This window comes from Carassius carassius, chromosome 38 (genome assembly GCF_963082965.1).
Source record: "Carassius carassius chromosome 38, fCarCar2.1, whole genome shotgun sequence".
Classification (NCBI taxonomy): domain Eukaryota; kingdom Metazoa; phylum Chordata; class Actinopteri; order Cypriniformes; family Cyprinidae; genus Carassius; species Carassius carassius.
The window spans coordinates 18,555,771-18,570,832 of NC_081792.1; the positions used below are offsets into that span (position 1 = coordinate 18,555,771).

At 37.2% G+C, this 15,062-nt stretch overlaps 1 protein-coding gene across 10 annotated transcripts in view; it reads left to right on the plus strand.

The window, feature by feature from the left end:
• LOC132119466 (neurofascin-like) overlaps positions 1 to 15,062 on the plus strand; it is a 98,391-nt gene that overhangs the window by 56,605 nt on the left and 26,724 nt on the right. For 7 of the 10 annotated variants that reach the window (XM_059529467.1, XM_059529469.1, XM_059529475.1 and 4 more), the window contains 18 exons: positions 225 to 336; positions 1,712 to 1,896; positions 1,994 to 2,125; positions 2,218 to 2,361; positions 2,451 to 2,562; positions 2,915 to 3,081; positions 3,227 to 3,374; positions 3,924 to 4,054; positions 4,345 to 4,386; positions 4,524 to 4,625; positions 4,779 to 4,976; positions 5,068 to 5,138; positions 5,225 to 5,447; positions 5,540 to 5,655; positions 5,814 to 6,024; positions 6,146 to 6,265; positions 7,344 to 7,517; positions 7,797 to 7,826. In XM_059529467.1, coding sequence (XP_059385450.1) covers positions 225 to 336; positions 1,712 to 1,896; positions 1,994 to 2,125; positions 2,218 to 2,361; positions 2,451 to 2,562; positions 2,915 to 3,081; positions 3,227 to 3,374; positions 3,924 to 4,054; positions 4,345 to 4,386; positions 4,524 to 4,625; positions 4,779 to 4,976; positions 5,068 to 5,138; positions 5,225 to 5,447; positions 5,540 to 5,655; positions 5,814 to 6,024; positions 6,146 to 6,265; positions 7,344 to 7,517; positions 7,797 to 7,826 — 2,418 coding nt within the window. The remainder of the gene's footprint in view (positions 1 to 224; positions 337 to 1,711; positions 1,897 to 1,993; positions 2,126 to 2,217; positions 2,362 to 2,450; positions 2,563 to 2,914; positions 3,082 to 3,226; positions 3,375 to 3,923; positions 4,055 to 4,344; positions 4,387 to 4,523; positions 4,626 to 4,778; positions 4,977 to 5,067; positions 5,139 to 5,224; positions 5,448 to 5,539; positions 5,656 to 5,813; positions 6,025 to 6,145; positions 6,266 to 7,343; positions 7,518 to 7,796; positions 7,827 to 15,062) is intronic. The other 3 variants (XM_059529471.1, XM_059529474.1, XM_059529472.1) reach the window with 2 other exon arrangements.

The following is a 15,062-nucleotide window of genomic DNA, read 5'->3' on the forward strand; positions in this document are numbered from 1 at the left end:
TAACTCTCTTTCCTTTCCTTTTCCAGTTAATTATTACTTTGTCTCTCACATATGTGAATGTATATTATGTGTGTGTGTGTGTGTGTATTTAGAATTAGCAAGTATATAATCCATAACATTAAAAATTAGGTTTTCCATAATTTTGTGTACTGTAATTAAGCTCCTAACTCAAGCCAGTGTCTCTTTCTGTGCATGTTAACAAGTTTCTCTTTTTTTCCCCACAGCACGCAATGTACCAGAAACCCAGCCAACCTTTCTGTCTCCGAAGGGCTTGTCCAGCTCCAAGATAGTGCTCCGAGGGGAACAGCTTCTTCTGGAGTGTATAGCAGCTGGAGTGTGAGTGTTATTTTACTCAGGTTTATATAATGTTCTCATACTTATTAATATAGAATTAGCTTTTATTTTTATATTTTCAGTTTTTATTTTTCTATGAGCTTTTGTTATTTTCTTAGTTTTTTATATTTCTATTTAGCTGTAATTTATTTTTATTCCGTTTTAATAATTTTTGTTTTAAAGTTATTTTAGTTACCAAAAACTGTTTTTAATGATTTTAGTTAAGTCTTCCTGCAGTCACTATTTTTATCCCTTAAAACTCATCTTTGATCATCAAAATGACGTAATGAAAAACAAACTTTTTCTGTAATCTGTTCAAACGAGCATATGGTCTTCTGTTTGAAGGAAGAAGCTGATATTCCCCGAATAAAAAATGGAAGGGATGAGACATAATTTTGCCTTTAGACTCTTTTTAGCATATGCATCATGAAAACTTAGCTCAAGTGTTTGGCCCACAATGTTTGAACAAATATATAACAGTCTAGCCAGTGTAGCTGTAGGTTGAACAGAGAAAGCTGTACCGTGCACCGATGCCATACTGTAAAACACTCTGTATTACAGATTGATAGAACAACCGCAGGATCTTATTATTTGTTCCAAATTACCTTAGTCTCCCCAAGAAATAAACACGTTGCTGTACTTTACAGCAAACACAGTAGGAAACGGGTTGGTTTCAAGCCACTTTTTTAAGACTTAAAGGGATACTCAACCCCAGAATGAGAATTTTGTCATTAATCACTTACCCCCATGTTATTTAAAACCCTTAAAAGCTTCATTCGTCTTCTGAGCACAATTTAAGATATTTTGGAAGAAAACCCGGGAGGCTTGTGACTGTCCCATAGACTGCTAAGTAAGTTACACTGTCAAGGTCCAGAAAAGTATGAAAGACATCGTCAGAATAGTCCATCTGCCATCAGTGGTTCAATTAGAATTTTATGAAGTCTCTCCGCATCACCGTAGCACCATTTTGGAAAACATCCGCTGAACGGATCAAATCAAAGCATAAATACATATCCAGAAAATATATCCTTGTGTCATGCCTGACACAGAATAGCTTACGCCGTTTGCGTTCAGCAGATATTCTCCAAAATGACGCTACAGTGATGCGAAGAGACACAGAGGAGACAAATTGTTGAATAAAGTTGTTATTTTTGTTTTCTTCATGTACAAAAAGTATTTTCGTCACTTCATAAAATTCAGATTACTTTTCTGGACCTTAACAGTGGAACTTACTTGGCAGTCAATGAGACTTTCACAGGCCTCCTGGTTTTCATCCAAAATATCTTAAATTGTGTCCAGAAGACGAACAAAGCTATTATGGGTATTAGGTGATGTTGTTTGTTTTAAATCTGTCCTTTTTCATCTTTAATTTTTCCAGCCCAACACCTACCATTGATTGGTTTAAAAGAGGAGCAGACCTCCCATCCAAAAAAGTAAAGATTGAGAATTTCAGTAAAACTTTACGTATCTTCAATGTGTCCGAGGAGGACTCTGGCGACTACACCTGCATGGCCAGTAACAAGATCGGCAGTATTCGCCATTCTGTTGAAGTCCAGGTCAAAGGTGAGCCGTAGAGAAAAGACGAAAGATGCTCCTTGTTCATGAGATGCATACTGTTTCTTTTATCCTAATTTTAAGATTTCTTTATTGCACTCTACAGCTGCTCCCTATTGGCTAGATACGCCCACCAATCTGGTGCTTGCCCCAGAAGAGAATGGACGATTAGTGTGTCGTGCCAGAGGGAACCCTAAACCCACTATCCAATGGCTGGTGAATGGGGAACCTATAGAAAGTGAGTAACTTGCTTTTCTGTCTTTAACAGACTTCATCATAACACAAAGCAGTAATGCATATGTTTTCTGCTCTTTGTTTGTGTAACTTCAGGTTCGCAGCCAAACCCAAACCGGCAAGTTCTTGGTGACACCATCCTGTTCCATTCAGTTCAGATTGGCAGCAGCGCTGTTTACCAATGTAACGCCTCCAATGAGCATGGTTATCTTCTGGCCAATGCTTTTGTCAACATCCTGGGTAAGATACGATAAAGAGTCAGTCATTCAAAATATTCAGAGAGGTCACAAGATATGATATGTGATATGTTAGTGTTGTTTCCTCCCTAGACTTGGCACCACGGATGCTAGGTCCAAAGAACCAGTTGATCAAAGTCATTGAACACAACAGGACCTTCCTTGACTGCCCTTTCTTTGGCTCACCGTTCCCTGTACTGCGCTGGTGAGCTTATGTTTCATTGTTTGAAAAGATACACAGACGTTCAAAAATGTAAAATAGGAGGCTGTATTTACAAAGCTGAGTTTTCAGCAGCCATTACTCCAGTGATTCTTCAGAAATAATATGCTGATATGCTGCTCAAGAAACATTTATTATCAATGTTGAGAACAGATTTGCTGCTTTATATTTTTGTGGAAACTGACAGTTTTCATTGCCTGCACTGCCACATTTGATTAATTAAATGTATCTTCACTGAACAAATATTAATTTCTTCTTTAAAAAAAAAAGCTCACTGACCCAAACTATTGGGTTTTAGAATACCAATGACATGAATATACTGTACATGTGTGTTTAGGTTTAAGAATGGCCTTGGCAGTGGTCTGGATGGTGGTCAGTACAAGCTGTACCACAATGGTACTTTGGAGATTAAACAAGCACGGCCAGAAGACCAAGGCACCTACACTTGTGTTGCCAGTAACATTCTGGGCAAGATGGAGAATCAGGTGCGCCTGGAGGTTAAAGGTGAGACCAGAAGCATTAATCACTAAATCTGTCTTGATTTATTTCTATATTTACACGCTAACTTTTGAATCTTTTGAAGAAAGCACATAACATTATTGTGCATGAATTCCTTCATTTACTCTCTGTGTGTTGTACTTCATTTCAGAGCCCACAAGAATAATGCAGGCACCTGAACATGTCACACAACCCAAAGGAAGCACAGTTCGCTTTCATTGTAGAGTTAAACATGATCCTTCCCTTCCTGCTACGGTCACATGGCTGAAAGATGACACGCCTCTAAGCTTTAGCTGGATGTAATGTCATGTAACAATACCTGTATACAATATAATCATAATTAGATTGTGCACTATTTTTCACTGTTATATACCACGTTTACTTTCAGTAGTACCTCTTTTAAATTCAAAGATTGTTCAGTTTTGTTTTTTTTTCACACATGGGTTCATTTAATGGGTTCATTTAATTATGAAAATTTGTAAAAACAGTAATATTTTAAAATGTTATTACAATTTAAAAGTGCTGTTTTCTATTTTAAATATATATTTTAAAATGTAATTTATTGATGATTTTTCAGAAATTTTTATATTGTCATCTGATTTAGCGCTCAAGTAGAATTTCTTATTATCAACATGAAAAAAATGCAGCCTTTTTTTCAGGATTCTTTGATGAATAGAAAGTTCTAAAGAATAGCATTTATTTGTAATATTTTTTGTAACAATCTAAAAGTTTTTATTGTTTAATTTAATGCACCCTCGCTAAATTAAAGTATTAATAAAAAATAAAAAAATGAATAAAAAACTTTTTGAACGGTAGTGTGTACTTGACGTCTAATTTCTGTGTTTTAGTGGCCGTTTTAGAAAGGATGAGGATTCCTTGACTATTCACAATGTCAATCCAGAAGATGGAGGAACCTACACATGCACTGCCAAAACTGAGATAGATGAGGACTCTGCCTCAGCTCGCCTTACAGTCACAGGTACGCACATATTGATATGGACATGGGGGACAGTCACATGTCACATATCCAGAGGATAATAAACTGCCCTAAACTTTTTTTTGTACTTTTATAACTCTTTGATCTGTCACTCTTAAAAATAACAACACAGCACTTCCCTTTATGAAAAATAAAGCATGTTTTCTTAAGAGTTTGCTTGAATATTACTACTGTTGTGCTTCCTTTTAGCTACAGTGTATGTCTTTTATTATATTTATCTACTGATAGCCACACTAACGCTTGACCTCTGACCTTTGACCTTTACCTCATAGAGGATGACAACTCATCTGCCTCAAATCGTAGTTCCCCTGCAGGTATTTCTAATGCCCAAATAAAGCTGCTAACAATCAGTCTCTGTTTTTTATTTTTTTTAATTCTTACTCTCAGCATCTGAGAATAATTATTACTCGTATAAGTTAACATGGTTAATTAGTATGTTGTTCTCTTCCAGGTCGACCCGACCCCCCTCAGGATCTTGAGCTCTCGGACCCCTCAGCACGTAGTGTTAGACTCACCTGGGTGCCTGGGAATGAAAACAACAATCCTGTTACACGTGAGTTTAGAGTATAGGGTCTCAAGTCACTGATCAGTCAAGTTAATATGACCTATTACATTTTATCTTTAATGTCATGCACTTTTGAGTTTCCTTCTCTGTGTTGGACTGATATCTCTACCTCTTCCATTTTATTGATCTGCGTTACTGCAGATTTCCTTGTCCAGTTTGAAGAGGACAGGTGGGAGCCGGGGAATTGGCAGAACCTGTCTATATTTGATGGCGACCTAAACTCAGTTAACCTGCAACTCTCACCATTTGTCAACTACCAGTTCAGAGTGGTTGCGATCAATGCTGTTGGCCAGAGTCAACCCAGCCTCCCTTCTGCACGCTATCAGACCAGCGGAGCCCGTAAGAGATCAGCTATATCCATAAGCCCTGACTGAAATGTGTTAGAAAGTGTTTAAACAGTCATTTAGAAATGTATAATGATTTGTTTCAGCTCCTGATGTTGTGCCGAGTGGTCTTAAAGGCTGGGGAAGCAAGAAGAACAACATGGAGATCACATGGCAGGTAAAATGAACTATGTTTATTGAAATACCTTGAAAAAGCAGACAGATGTGACAGTTAGAGACCTAATCTATCTCTACATTTCACAGGCACTTAAGAACACAGAAAGGAACGGGCCAAACCTGCGATATGTCGTCTCATGGAGAAGGAAAGACACTGAGGAAGAGTGGGATAACATAACCACAACCAGAACGAAGCACATTATTCATAATACAGACACTTATGTCCCATATGAGATTAAAATACAGACTGTTAATGATTTTGGACAAAGCCCAGAGTCAAACATAGTCATTGGTTATTCTGGGGAAGACAGTGAGTACTAACATGACATATTTAATGACACCTTTTATAGTCTTAAATATCTTTTCTGGTTTGTTTTGTAATAATCATATTTTTTCCATCAGAACCATCTGCTGCACCAACAGAACTCAGGGTGTCGAAGATCAACAGCACCAAAGTAAATGTTCATTGGGTGCCTATGGACCCTAGCACTGTGAACGGAGAGTTTAAAGAGTACAAGGTGAGTGACCAAACATCTGCCTGATATATATATATATATATATATATATATATATATATATATATATATATATATATATATATATATATATATGCTCTAATGCTCTAAAATTACTTATTTGCCACCATTGTAATTCAATATTCATCTCATATTCTCAGTTGTACTTCTGGCGGGAGGCCAGCCTCATAAAGGGCCTGAAAGTGAACAAGACAAAGTTGCATAAAGGTTTCTTCACCACTGCAGAACATCCCTCTGGCATCCTGACAGAGCTTTTTCCATATAGCAAATACAAGATGTACATGGTGGTGGCTAATAATGAATATGAGGGACCACAAAGCAACACTGTGGAGTTCAGCACCAAGGAGGGAGGTAGGATTCGCCTTATTATGATTTAGTGGTATAGCATTAGCATTAGCTACGATGAGACATCCAATGTGCAATGTTTATATTCAGAAGCAGAATATGAATAGTTTTCACAATCCTTTCATAGAGCCAGGGGCCCCGAAGTACTTTAGGATTCAAAGGCACACAGATGTGGTTCACCTGAAGTGGGAAAAACCTCTTGAGCCAAATGGTGTCCTGATTGGATACACACTACAATACCATACAGGTGAGCTCACCATACACAAAGAAAAGCCTAAAAAATTAGTGTGTAAACATACAGAAAGCAAAAAGTTTGATGCTAAGTTTAGCTTAGGAATAATAGCCAAGCTATAAGCCACTCAGAACACACTAGCAAACAAATAGCAACACACTAAAATCCCAGTAAATACACAGCAACACACTAATGTTTCAACTCCTCCTGTGAAGTTCGTATTTATGAGTTTGGAAGTCATAATTATGATGCCAAATGCAATCAAATCACTTTGGTTGGAGCAAGATGCCAATAAACCTTTCCTACCAAAAATACGGCAATATTTTAAACTCAGCTTTTTCTAAATTAATAAGGAGTGTGCTTCAGGTGTGTTTTTGCTTTATGTTTTCATACAGTTATTTGGGCTCGTTCACAAAAATTAATAATAAATAATTGTTCTCACAATAATGAATAATAAATAATAATAAAAAAAAATTCTGTTATGTTTCTAACTTAACTGAACTGGATGATGACATCACTTAATCATCAATGAACTTTAGCTGAAAAATGACTCTCTGTAATTATCTTTGTTATTTTCCTGTTTGACAATGTAAAGCCGCTTTGACATTGACACAATCAGTATCATTTAAATTAATCATTTTATCAGTATCATTTAAATTAAATTTATGCATTTAGCAGACGCTTTTATCCAAAGCGACTTACAGTGCATTCAGGCTAACAATTTTTATCTATCATGTGTTCCCGGGGAATCGAACCCCAAACCTTGCGCTTGTTAAAGCAATGCTCTACCACTTGAGCTACAGGAACACTAAAAAGCAACAAATAAAGGTGACTTGACTTAAATGCGTGACGTACTGTAATAACGTGTGCCCGACTTGGAGGTATAAGTTTCCCAGGTGCACTTGAAACCAGCAAAACTCATAATGACTTTGTTCATGTGCAATCAACAAAAAAACAATCTTTCCAACATGAATGAAATGCACCATAAGCACTTTAACGAATTTTGCACAGTGCAGGCACCTCTCAAATTTTCTCCATAAAGTAAAAAAAAATCGAGCATACTTATTCATTTGTTCTGCTTGTGCGATTCCAGTGAACGGGACGCAGGTGGGAGAGAGGAAGGTCCAGAGTTTTCTACCCAACGTGACAGAGTACAGCGTGAATTTGCCTAACCGCTTCACGCGGTTCAAGTTCTACCTTGCAGCTCGCACACAGGTCGGAGCAGGAGAAGTGTATGCTGTGGAGTCACCGCATTTCACTAATGAAGGTCAGCAAGCGAGTTCTCACTCTGCTGCTGTGAGCTGTTAGTAAATCTGAGAGCAGAATCATTGGGTGTTCCTGTCTGTGCTCCACTCCGTCGTTCTCTTTCCTTCTAACAATACTTTTCTGTCTCCTTCAGTTCACACTGTTGTTTCCTGATGTTTTGTGCTGTCTTTAACTCAGTCTGTTTCTCTCTTAACGGCTTGATTTCTTCTTTGTCTTCTTTGACTTGCTCTCACATGTCTCCCCTCTTCTCCTTCTGTCTTTCCTGTGGTGTTGACTGAAGGCACCCCAGATACTGACTCCACAGTTGTAGGTAATGGGGGAATGAACTGCCTGCCCGCCTATCTCTTGCCCTGCTCTGTCTCTGCTGCAGCCTCTCTCTGTCTTTCTCTCAAATTCTGTCTGTCTGTTTTAAATATGTAACAGTGCAGCTAAGTACTTAAACTCAAGGCCACACTTGAGAAAAACTGGTGTTGAAACAGTTTTGACTTAGAAAGTGCCAAAGTAATTTTTTTTAAATAATTGCAAAGAATCGGCAAGGAACTGATAAAAAACACTGCTCAGCTGCACTGTCAGTAAATGCCTGTCCCTATCGCCTCTTTGTCCATCTGCCATCATCCATGTCACTGTGTGCTTTCAGGGATGGGCTTTTGCATTTTTGTGAAGTCACTGAATCTGCTCTCAGTGTAGATGATTAGAGTTTTATCACTTATGATGCTGGTAAAATGCTTTTATGCCCAAAGCGCCACACAAACAAGATTAAAGTCATGTGTGGCTCTGATGTGATTTGTGATTTATTGATTGACTCCTAATCCCTGATGGCACTTTGCTTCTTTAGCCCTGACATCACTTCCTACCACATGCCTTGCTTGGCATATCCTAGCATGCTCTTCTTATGATTTTGGTTTAAAATCTAGCCAGGAGCTAGATTGAACCATTTTGTTGTCAGAGTTTGTAAAATGGAGACCTCTAGTGGTAATGCTTGATACAGTTGTTTGTTTTAGGGGAAGGGAAGCTAATGATAGAAGACAAAAATCAAATGATGTATGGATATTTGAGAAGAGAATGCTGTTACAGAACCGAATCACTGTGGCAAGCCAAATTAACAGTTGTTTATGTAGTTGATACCAGTTTCTCATAAACTATTGACTAGTTATTGCTTTAGATGAAAATTGCATCCATTTCCAAATGCGCTTTGTGTTGATAGCACTGAAATCTCAATCTTCTCTTTCTATTTATCTGGTGAAAAATAAAGTGCATATTGTTATGAGTAGGCCTACTGAATTAATATAATTTTGTATTAAAGGATAGCATTTATAGCAATTCTATCTAGTCGGATAGGAAGCAGTTTGTGTGTTATTTGTGTAAATGACTACTTTCCTTTACCACCTCTTTTAAAGTGGATGCAGATACTTATGATTAATTCATCAAATTGAATTAAATAGTTCATAGTTTCATAGTCAATGCTGTTACCATGCAAGACTAAGCTTTACAAAAGAGGCAGAAGTTTTCTCCTTTCAATCATACAAATTATGCTGTGCAAAACTTACAATGAAAATAGCCTGTGTTAAAATGAAATTCAATTATTCAATTATGGAACAGTACTAATGGAGTGATAATATTTGGCTGTGAATCCATCCATAACAAAAATAGCATAATAGTCAAATAATAAATGTATTAGCAAGTAATTATGAGCTGTTTTCTAATCTGTCTACAGTAACTCCTCCAAAGTTGTTGTTTATGTGTAGCTAGTTCATGTGCAGGTCAGATGCCAAGTAATGATACATGGAGCTAGTATTAGATAGAGCAAAGCTGCAGATAGTGAATGTTGTGCTGCTTAATTATTAAAAAGAATAAATGTTCAATCAGCTCGCCATTAATCACAAACTGTTGCTTTTGCAATGCACGTGTCGCTTCTGCTTGTGCCACGTTCATATATTTTTATTTGTTGTGTGTCAGATGGAGACATACAGGTAAGAGTGCACTAGGTTATAGCTGATTGGCTGTGTCGATCTGAAACCACACCCCTATTTAAAAGACTCACATTCATTAGCATGTCTTGGTCTGTCACCAACTGCTCCGGGGCTCTCTGACACTCTGTCTGGTTTAAACTTTGCCAACATAGTATGGATTGATCTCGGGTTTTAGTATTGTCGGTTAAGTTGAGTTTGGAAACTGCTTATACAGTTTTTGTTATGAAGTTAATGGTACTCAAAGCACTGTTGTTTCCAATGTAAAAGATTCAGAAAGATGTACAATATTGAATATTTTTTTATTACGAATCTCTATCTTCCATGATAATGATTTTGTCCCATGTGTTGTCTAATGGATTTCCACACATCTTCTCTTTTTGTATTGGCAGCTCTGCAAGTTTGTTTGTTTGTTAAATCCCAGTAGATATGATTTTCTATTTAGTTGTTTCAAAATGCCAGAAGATCTGAGAATACAACAGCATTTTGCAGTGTTGAACAGCTTTAGCACAGTGGTTTGTAGTGACACTGTTTTTTCCCTTGGTGGTGCACATCAGTCATTTTTTAGATACCCTCTATGCAGCCTCTTCAGTATTCCTCAAATGCATGATATATACCGACATTCATGCTCACAAACATCACAAAGTTGTGATTGTGAATGTTTCATGTGTATTTCAAAAGATATTGGAGAACTAATACAAGCTAAACAAACAATGCATTACAAAATATTGGCATCTTAAAGATATTTAAGCATGATACTTAGATGTCTGTTATGACCCAGGAAATGTAATTCTTATACATACATATACTATATACACTACCATTGAAAGATTATGGGACAGTACGATTGATTTTTTGTTTAAATGGTTTTGTAAAGTCTTGCTTGCAAAGGCTGCGATTACATTTTTTTAAAAATATCCGTTTTTTATTTTAATATATTTTACCCCAGTCTTCAGTGCTTATTTTTTATTAATCTTAACATGATAAATGTTATGACTGTCATTTTAAATCAGTTTAATGCTTCCTTGCTTAATAAAAATAAAAATTGCTTAAAGAAAAAAAACCTATTCCCTGAACATTTGACTGGTAGTGTGTAGATATATGTATACATGCATACATAAATATACACTCAAACATGTACAAATACAATATTACAAAACAGAATATTTTTTTTAACATGGTTAATTCACAGTTTGTAGATTACAGTAGATGATAATATACAACCCATTCTCACTCCAAAGGCGTCAAAAACCGAAGCATGGTCAAGCGCCCCTAGCGTCACTTTTATGACGCCAAATGTGCCTTTATGCGTCGCAATATCGACGCACTACGACCTTCATTGCTTTCAGTGGGAAACTTTTGGCGTCAGGATTTCGACGCGAGGACATGAGATGTTTATCGCTATGAAATCACGTCCAAGAAGTCTCATTCAGCACACATCGCGATACTTGCCACCAGTTTAAAAGTGGCACGGGTTGGGTGAGTAATCGTAAATACGCTCTTTTAATGCCTTTTATAAAATGTATTCTGTCTTCTTTATTAATCAGATTAGCGCCATATGTTTAATCGCTGTATTATATCGGTCATCCGCGGCTGTCTTTGAGTTTCATTGCGTTTAAATAAATGAACACAGCTGCTAACTGGGGTGATTAAACTCTATCGTTCACGTGATGTGCCATAGACCTTCGATCCGTTTTATATTAATTTCAGGTTCAATGATGTAAGTTGTATTTGTAGTAAAATCATGGTAATCACGACACTTACAATAGTAATAAATTAAATGAATAAAACACAGTAAACGGGACATTTACCATGTTTTACCACAGTAACTGTAGTTTTACTATGGTATATTAATAATCAACACAACAATACAATAATCACTAAACCAGCTATGTTTGTATCACTGTAATGTTAGTGTTTTTATGTGCTTTTATATGACAGATGTCACAGTAATCATATGTTCTGTACCATGCTTTTAATACCTTTTAATGTAAATAAAAAACAAATTAAAAACAAATTAAAAAAAAAATAATAAAAAAATTATTTTTCCATCCTGCAGTTCATTCATATCAGTTTATATCTAAATATTTTGCTCACAGATCATTTTTAACATTCTGTATATAATTCAATTTTATTTTTTCTCCCCTTTTTTATTCTTTTTATTTTTAGCTGAAAAGAGGCAGTCAGCCCAGTGGTGTTTCTGGAGAGGTATTCCTTCAGAAATGGAGAAGACAGAAAGCTGCGGAGGCAGACATTTGCAACAGTAACTCTGTGATAGTTTGTCCCTTTTATCAAACATTCCTGCTGTTATCATTTGTACAGCATTTGTTGTTTCTTAAACTGTTGCACTGTCTAAATACCCACACTTGCCATCTTTGCACTTGACCACTTGATTACTTATTTGACGTCTTTCCTGTATTTGGCCTAGTGTTCGAGTGAGCATGATGACCACAAGTGTGTGTCGAACTTTTCATGAGCTGATGACTGTGTTTCCCAATCCTGGTTCTGGAGAACCCCAACACTGCATGGTTTTGGTGTCTCTCTTATCTGACAAACACACTTTTGAGGTCTTGGAGTCTACACTGATGAGCTGAATCAGGTGTGTTTGATCAGGGAGACATCTCAAATGTCCAGTGTTGGGGTTCTCCAGGACCAGGATAGGGAGCCACTGCCTTATGGGACACACTTACTGTATGTGTTTACAGAGATTTTTAATATCTAATTATCAATTTTTCACATACTGTACATTGGACAGCTTTCCGTGCCCTCTTGTGAGATCTCGGCAAAAAGTCTGACGATTTATTCCAAAACACGATGCATGATGGGATACACTAAGCGTTGTATAGTGCTCCAGAGCAGTATTGGAGAGGTTTAATGTGTGTTAAGGACACTGTGCTTTGGCATTATTAAGACCGGGGACAGTCTTTTGCACACACTGTCACGTACACACACTCTCAAGTGGCCAAGACTGCAAGTGTGGGTATCTGGACAGGGTCAAAGTCTTAAAAATGAACCCTAAACACAGACGCACATCACAGTCTTAATAATTCAGATTAACACTTGTATGATATTGTCTCATCTGACACTATCAAAAGAATTCATATGACTATAGCTTGCTATTAATTACTTGCTTTTAATAATGGATGCATTTAACATTTAATTATACAGCATCTTTACAGAGGCTGCTTTTATGGTCTAAACAAAACCCAGTGTAATGTATAAGTTTAATGTAATTTAATAATATTTCCTTTCTTTTTGTCTTAAAGGATTGTTTGCAGATAACACTGTAGTTCTCCATCATGTACAAGGACTCACCTCATTAACTCTTTATCCCCCACACACACAGAAATGGTCCCTGGATCAGTGATTAGACTTTGCAGTGGTTTGACTTTTGCAGAAGATGTAACTTTGCTTTAATTAAGCTTATAATGAATACATTACAGAACCAGTGATGAAAACAATAGTTAAAAATAATATTTTTTGTATTGATAAAGCATTGTGTTCTCTTTTCCAAGCGTCGTACAGTAAACTTTACTTGGTGTCTTCCTAATGCTTTTATGATTAAAAAAAGCATCAGTTCTCATCAGGAGTTTTAGTAAAGGAGATATTCATACACAGTCTTCCCCTACATTTTGGTCAATTTAATTTTTAAGAAAATTTATCCTTTTTTCAGTGTTCTCTGAAAGACATACTGTATTTATACGGTTTTGTTTTTTAATAAAAGCACTTTCATTTGCATGCTGGAAACAGTTAACGTTTACAACATAACTGCCTTTTTATTCTTTATGGTGGCAAAAACGAGCTTGGTGACAGAGGATGCAGTGCTGTAATTTGGGCACGCTGTCTTTAAATGAGTTTGACATCAATAAATACTGGAAGATCCTTACAAAACTATGCATGTTCATTATGCTTTATGTATTTATTTGTTCATTCATTCATTCATTCATTTTTCCTTTTTTTGTTTTTATTCATAGAGTTCAAATGGTAGAGAATGGTAAATCAAAGAAACACAAATGTGAACAATTTTAACTTTAAAACACAATGTAATATACAATGTAAATTTTAGAAGCACATCATTCGATTAGTAAATATATTTGTCTTTGGTCAAAAAAAAATCTAAATCTTAAAAATGTGTCTTATATTTAATGAGAGGAATCTATCTGTTGGATACAACTGCGACTGCTGGGCATGTGCACATCAATATTGCCCAATTTTTGTCAAGCTGAACAACGGAGGAAGGTGTAGACGTTAATAAAACAGAATCTAATAAGTAGCAAATTGAATCTATTGTTAACCGAATCCATCCCTTCAGCCGAAAAATGAAAGACATCTGTCATAAATTGATAAGGAAGTGTGATGCCGCTGCTCAGCTTTGATGTCATTGGCTGTGAATTTTCAGGACAGTCTGTGGTTGGACTATCTTTTAACCCATATTAAACAGCGCATCATGTTAAAAAGTATGTTTTGCTGCTATCATCACATTAGTAATAAATTAAGTCAACAATGAAGTGTTTCTATGTTGATAAAATTTACATCTTTAGCGAGATCCTAACCCTAACCCAAAGCATAACATCAATGAACTACAGAACTACTATAAAAAACAGCCCCTAGTTTTGCCTTTCCATAGATAGAACGACGGAGGCTTGTGGGTAATGTAGTTTAAAACTTTTTATTAACGAAACGAAATAAATTATTTATTTAAAGGAAAACGTACTCTGTTACTAAACGTAACCTCGGTTCTCTCTAGAAGAGCGAACGAGTACTGCGTCTTAGCTAAGACGCTACGGGAAAAGTCTTTTCACGAAATACTGAAGCAAAAAATTATCCTTAATTTTGTATTTTTGTAAAGCACATTTGCAGCAGTACACAGCCATAGGCGAGACGGCTCGTTCGCTCATTGGCTTGTTCTGCGGCAACTGCACAGCCTATCGAGCGCAGGCTGATGCAACATCAGACCAAGAAGGGCGCTTCGCGCCCTTCTTACCACTTCCCGCCGAAACGGGTGTGGCCCAACCTATAAAAGGAGCTCGAAAAGGTTGACTTACCTGATTTATTTCATCGCCGAAGCGAACCAGAGTGAATCGTACGCACGGCAGAGAACGCAGTACTCGTTCGCTCTTCTAGAGAGAACCGAGGTTACGTTTAGTAACCGAGTACGTTCTCTTACAAGAGCTCTCTCGTACTGCCCAACCTGCCGCCATACATATATCCTGCAAGGAGATCCCAGTAGACCACGCCCACGACGAGGCGACGCCTCTTGTGGAGTGTGCTCTGACGCCCAACGGCAATGAAGGCCCCTGGAAGCGTAAGCTAACGGTATGGCATCAACTATCCATCTGGATAGAGTCTGTCTCGAAACAGCCATTCCCTTGGAATGTCCACCGAACAAGACAAACAGCTGCTCCGTCTGCCGAAAGGCAGCAGAGCGAGACACATAAGCTCTTAAAACCCTGACAGGGCAAAGAAGACTCGAGTCTCTATCCTCTCCTGACACCGGCAGGGCAGACAGGGCAATAACCTGAGCCCGAAACGGTGTGTTGAGGGATTTCGGCACATAACCGTGCCTAGGTTTGAGTATG